The following is a 6,756-nucleotide window of genomic DNA, read 5'->3' on the forward strand; positions in this document are numbered from 1 at the left end:
ATCTTCATTGTTTTACCAATAAACTGTAAATAAATTAATAATAATCATTATCTAATCAAAACACATAATATATCCTATAAAAAATTAATTATGTTATTCATAACATATAAATGATTTGATATTAACATCTTAAAGCATCTCATAATTTGACCGTTATAAAAATAAAAATTTGGTACAAATGGACACAAGGAGCAAATAAACAGATCAATGTACTAAATTACAGTGGTCTACTGTGTCTTATACATTATTATTAATATATGAAGTGTAATGTGTAGTTTGCAAATTGGCCACTGAATTAATTCAATTATGTGTTTTGGGAGTAAACAGCACAGGCACTTGTTACTATCCATGGGAAGACCCACTATCAACATTCATTTACCAGGAGGTATCCAACTACTTTTTTCACCTTTCCACTTAAAACCCTTAATCCCCAAGTGGTCAATACTGGCAAATACTGATCAATTGAAATTTTCATGGTTGTTTCTACTATTGATTGAAGTAAAATCTTGATCAAAAGACAAATATAATGTGTCAGCTTATAAAATTGATGAATTTGATATCTTTTATTCATTTATAACACTTATTCTTACTGATTTAAAATTTAGTTTTTATGAATTATGATATTGCATACTTAAGAATTTACAAATTTTATATTTTATTTCTACATGTTTGAATCAATATATTTTTATTCAAAATGTATGATTTTACAGGTAATTAAAATTAAAGGTAAATAAAACTACAGGTAAATGAAGTTACATGGGTCTTTTTATCTATCACCTGGCATTGCTAGGTGTGAAAATTCAATTACAAAAACAACAGCCTCCAATAAAAGTTGACAGTACATGGGTTGAAAGTAATAAAATTGATATATATGAAGACTCCCTTGAACAATAAATCATTTCCTGTCTATAGCTATTTAACTGTGAGATTAAAACCTTCTTCATGCTGCAAGGGAATGGAAATTTAAAGCAGGGACACAAAGTTTTTATCTTTTATTATAATATTATGTACACATTTATCAATGTCAATCCCTGTTTGAATTACCATAGAATTAGAAATGAAAGCATTAAAATTGATATGGACACTTTCTTTATAAATTAATTATTAATTGTAATCATAATTGACCAAGTAAATAGTGTTTTTTATAGTAATGACCACTCAAAATTCCAATCGACCAGTATTTGCCTGTATTTCCCAGTATTTCCCGGTAGTACTGGTATTGACCACTTTTTTGCCAACCTTGATCTGACGCCACAATGGATAAGTGATTGTTGTATGAGTCAATAGTTTTAAATAATTGTTTGATATGAAAAAACATTACCTGATAACAGTGTTTCCTTGTTTACATTGAACATGACGTCATAACTTAAAAAACATCACAACTAAATCCCTCACTTTATACTAATTTGGCCTTTTTTAACATTTTTGGATTCGAGCGTCACTGATGAGTCTTTTGTAGACGAAACGCGCATCTGGCATGTATGTAGGATTTTATGTCCAAGAACAAGGGAAAATTTTTACAACAGGAGACACTATTTTATGGTTTACAAATGTGATATCTTGTCCCGTGAACGAAATTTCACAGATGAACCGTGAAATATAGTTCAAGAAGACACAATTTCATGGGACACTTTTTTGGCTTACATATATACTCAATTTAGTTCTGGTATCTATGATGAGTTTATTTACAACAGAACCAATATTAGTCCGAGATTACTCTGACGTCCATATCAAAAAGTGGGTATTTGTCCACCCAAAATAGATGCGCTGCTTCCTCGCTTCTGGAGCCGACTGAGGGCCTTGGAATTATATAACTAGCATTTAGTTCCGACCACGATAACAATCGGCAGCTCTCGGACATTTAGGTAACTTGCAGCGTAAATGAATGAGGTGTTACATTATGGTCATTTGCACTGTTTTCTTGTGGTCACATGATAATCTTTGAAAATGAAAGGCAACATGGAGAAATCATGGGTCTCTGTGAAAAATGTTAAAATATAGAAAAATAAAGATTTGGCAGGTACATTTGTAGGTAAAACTTACATAAATGAAGAGATAAATGAAAACTGAAGAGATTGGTGCCCGATTTATATAATTCCAAGGCCCTCAGGTTGGCTCCAGAAGCGAGGAAGCAGCACATCTACAGTACCCTTCAAGAGGACCAACTCTCCCACACCCTACACCGAGGAAAATGTCGGAGCCACTCCAGAAAACTCCAATATTCCTCCCAAAATGTTGGGAGGAATTTGAGAGTAATCTCTCCCAAAATCAGGTAAATATTTAGTGTGATTACGAGCTCACTCTCTACACCGTAGAATTAATTTCCCTTATTCTACTTTGATCTCTACCGGCAGAAGACTGAATGGGTAATTGAATTACCTGACAGGTAAAGGTTGAAGTAATAAAGAATTATATTTCCGGTCTACTGTATCAGTTTAAGTGTCAAACAGGTGTATAATTTTAATTGTCTTTTATTCTTATTAAATTTAATTTGTGGTAATAAAAACTTAAGTCAAAATATTTTCGTATTTTTTGTTAGCCCATCTAAAAATATCTTAACCTTAATGTACTTGCTTTAAAAAAAAAACGATTACAAAATATAGTGGACTATGTGAAAAAACAAATATTCTACTTCAAAGTTAGTCTTTATTTAAAAATTATATGTTTAAAAGTTTGGTATATGCAATTTAAATGGAAAATTTATTCACCATTCATTAGGCATAATAATAGCCCCATAATAATTGTGTAAATCTACGGCCTTTTTTTTACAATTATCTAATTGCTGGAATGAATAAAAGATTTATAAGCAAAATGTTGTTGTTAATTCTTTCAATTGTATTTAAGTTTTATAAAAAATGAAAACTACTTAATTTTGGCCTCGATGTCTTCACCAGTAAATTAATAGTTTATTTACGAAATGAACATACTTGTGTAAAAATAACCGAAAACTTTCGCTTAATAAATCTGAGCAGTTTAAAGAAAATTATAAAATTACGTGTCTGAAAGTTTTTATATTCAAGTAAAAAGGAAAATATTATTCACCATTCGTTATGCTTAATAATTACGGCATTTTTCATTTACGATTTGTTGGCAGTACAGTAGGATAATAATACATTTCGGTTACAACAGGAATACTTCTACAGCTGCATTAATTCTTCTTTGTATAATTAATATCTATTTTCGCACAATGAATGTAAATTTGTGTATTTTAAACAAAAGATTTTAAAAACAATTATTTGCGTGCGAAGACAATTCCACGATACACATCTCAGTTATCAACAGTTTGGGTTGAACTTGAACTTGACTTACTTAACAATGTTAAATGCTAAAAATAATTAACATCAATTTTATCCACAGCACGAGTTTTTTAAAGGGCGGGAAAAAATATCGTGTACTAGAAAACTCAGGTGACCTTTCTAGATGACCGTGAATTTGAATGTCAATGTTTTATATTTCAAACAAGAGGCTCTCAAGAGCCTGAATCGCTCACCTGAATTTTTTTGGTTTAATCTCTCATCAATGATTATTTTGGCTTTTCAATTTATTTAAATGTTCTTTGAATCGTCCTATTTTCTTCAACAGCAAAAAAAAATCATTTTCTCCTATGTTCTATTTTAGCCATAGGAGCTATTTTTCTTGACATACAAGGAAATGAAATATAAAATTTATACTAGATACTCTGAAACTCTGAAACTCATTTAGCCTAAGTTTGGCTGAAATTGATACAGCAGTTTCAAAAGAGAAGATTTTTTAAAGTAAGTCAACATGATGAACAAATTGTGAAAAAAGTCTTTAAAGGGCAATAACTCCTAAAGAGGTCAATTGACAATTTGGTCAAATTGACTTATTTGTAGATCTTACTTTGCTGATCATTTTTGCTGTTTACAGTTTATCTTTATCTATAATAATATTCAAGATAATGACCAAAAACTGCAAAATTTCCTTAAAATTACCAATTAAGTGGCAGCAACCCAACAATTGGATGTTTGATTCATCTGAAAATTTCAGGGCTGATAGATATTGACCTAATGAACATTTTTACTCCATGTCAGATTTGCTCTTAATGCTTTCGTTTTTGAGATATAAGCCAAAAACTGCATTTGACCCCTATGTTCTATTTTAAGTAACGGCGGCCATGTTTTTTGACGGATCAAAAATCAAAGCACACACTTTGTGCAGGATAATCTAAGGAACAACCATGCTAAGTTTTAACCAAATCCATTCAGTAGTTTCAGAGGAGAAGATTTTTTAAAGTTAGCAAATATGATGAACAAATTGTGAAAAATTGTCATTAAAGGACAATAACCCCTTAAGGGGTCAATTGACAATTTTGGTAATATTAACTTATTTGTAGATCTTACTATGCTGATCTTTTTTGCTGTTTACAGTTTATCTTTATCTATAATAATATTCAAGATAATGACCAAAAACTGCAAAATTTCCTTAAAATTACCAATTAAGTGGCAGCAACCCAACAATGGTTTGTTTGATTCATCTGAAAATTTCAGGGCTGATAGATCTTGACCTAGTGAACATTTTTACCCACGTCAGATTTGCTCTAAATGCTTTCGTTTTTGAGATATAAGCCAAAAACTGCATTTGACCCCTATGTTCTATTTTAAGTTACGGCGGCCATGTTTTTGACGGATCAAAAATCGAAGCGCACATTTTGTGCAGGATATACTAAGGAACAATCATGTTAAGTTTCATTCAAATCCATTCAGTAGTTTCAGAGGAGAAGATGTTTGAAAAATTGTTAACGACGACAGACGACGACGACGACGTACGCCAAGTGATGAGAAAAGCTCACATGGCCTTTTAGGCCAAGTGAGCTAAAAAGGAAGTAGCCTGAACATTAGTTATATGTCCATGGTCAATAATATAAATTACGGTTGATGAAATATTAAAATTATGATGGAAATTGTCCGGGTGAATAATTGTATTCAAATGACAATACATGTAATACGATAAAGAACTGCCAATTGTAGGCGTTTGGGAAATTTTGAAAATAAAATGATGACTGATTTAACTGGAATAGAATATTATGATGGGCAATTTTGAGGTTTGATATTAATTGAAGGATAAGTGACCTATCGCATAGCGATAAGCGGATTACTTATCATCACAACTTTTAACATCTTTTGTAAACGTATACTGATTGAGCGTCATAAACTTGTCAAACGCATGAAGGCCGGTAGAATTATAGTACTTTAAAGTGAAAATAGTTTTACACTTTCCAAATTTAAATGACAAATTGATATAAATACTTTCGTCAATTTGAAACCCCTTCTGTAATATGCGAAAATGAAGAGCGCTATCAATATAACTTGGAAGTTATTTCCTTTGTTCAACAGAGCTGTCATTTTACAGTTTCTGTTCGTAATTTAAATTATTCTAGTCTGTATAAATGTACCGAGATTGTGAAACATAATATTTTACATTGCTCACAAAATTAAGTTTACTTGATGATCCGATGAATCATGTTACCGAAAAAACAACATGATTTTATTAGCCAGTTGATTTTTTAAATAATGAACAATTAATACGCCGATATTGCTTTAATATTGAATGAGTTATAAAAGATACTAATTGTGGCAAAATCGTCTTTGTTGAAAGAACACAATGTATGACCTGACGGCATTGTAATAGAAACACAAAATAACAAGTATTTTCTTCATACTTTTTCGTATGTACATTTATTTTCAAAGCTAATGGCATAGGACAAAAACATATAAGATAATAATTATCTTATTCTAAATGATATTGTCACATCTTTATCTGTCAAAGAAAGAAAAACATTTTCAATATTTAATACCGTGATTTTACAGCACACCTGTGCAACCAAGATCGATTAAATGTTCATAGGTAAATTATCTGGGTATTCCGATTATGTTGTCTTGCGTCGTTAATTTTTAGTACTTCTGATGGGCAATAAACCAATTAACAGCCACACGTGTTGGGAGAGAATCTTTGGAGGATTTTAGGAGTGAAATCCGCGGTTCTCGGTGTGATTCCTAGAAACACGGAAATCGAAAAAAAACAAATGGAATCGATATTTTTTAAGGGTACTGTATTTTGGGTGGGCAAATACCCACTTTTTGATATGGAACGAGCTCTGACGTCCCACAGCCCCAGCTTGTCTGTCTAAACAGACGTCGGACGTCAGAGTAATCTCAGAAACGTTACAATATTTCCGTTTCTTTTTATCAACATGTTTGAATTTTTGAAAATAAAAAATAATAAATACTTCGTCCCCATTCACAGGTAATGCCTGCCTCATATTACATGTATAACAGCCTTTTGAAGCGCAGGCACTTGTTTCTGTCAACATGGGGTTTACTATCCATACCAGTACAAATACTGGTATGGATAGTAAACCCAATATTGACAGAAACAAGTGCCTGTGTTTTGAACTGTTGAAGACCTCATTATAATTTATTTGGACTAGCGAACTGACCTGATACCTGTAAAGGCTAATTACATATCACATATTTCTCAGTTTCTTCAACCTTACCTTTTATTTATTTGATGGGCTAACCATTCAATGCCTCTGGTGATTTTATCTTGTTATGTTTTCAAAAATATTGTGTGTGCATTTTTTGTTTTGATAAAACCGCCTTAAAACCGGAAAATTGTTTGGTCAGTGAAATGTTTTAAGTGTGGTACTATTAAATAGTGATAATTTCAAGCGCCGAGGAGACTTATTACAATTCAAGAAAATAATATACAAAACGAATAATCTGTATTTGCTCCCTG

The 6,756-nt window shown here is 31.5% G+C and overlaps 1 protein-coding gene across 3 annotated transcripts in view; it reads right to left on the reverse strand.

Annotated features, from left to right (window-relative positions):
• Nucleotides 1-6,666, reverse strand: part of LOC134712455 (uncharacterized) — a 38,104-nt gene extending 31,438 nt beyond the window's left edge. For 2 of the 3 annotated variants that reach the window (XM_063574004.1, XM_063574002.1), the window contains exon 1: nucleotides 6,539-6,666. In XM_063574004.1, coding sequence (XP_063430074.1) covers nucleotides 6,539-6,541 — 3 coding nt within the window. In that variant the 5' untranslated portion in view covers nucleotides 6,542-6,666. Of the gene's footprint in view, nucleotides 1-6,514 lie in introns of all 3 variants that reach the window. The other variant, XM_063574003.1, reaches the window with a different exon arrangement.
• Nucleotides 6,667-6,756: the final 90 nt, after the last annotated feature.

This window comes from Mytilus trossulus, chromosome 3 (assembly GCF_036588685.1).
Source record: "Mytilus trossulus isolate FHL-02 chromosome 3, PNRI_Mtr1.1.1.hap1, whole genome shotgun sequence".
NCBI classification, from domain to species: Eukaryota; Metazoa; Mollusca; class Bivalvia; order Mytilida; family Mytilidae; genus Mytilus; species Mytilus trossulus.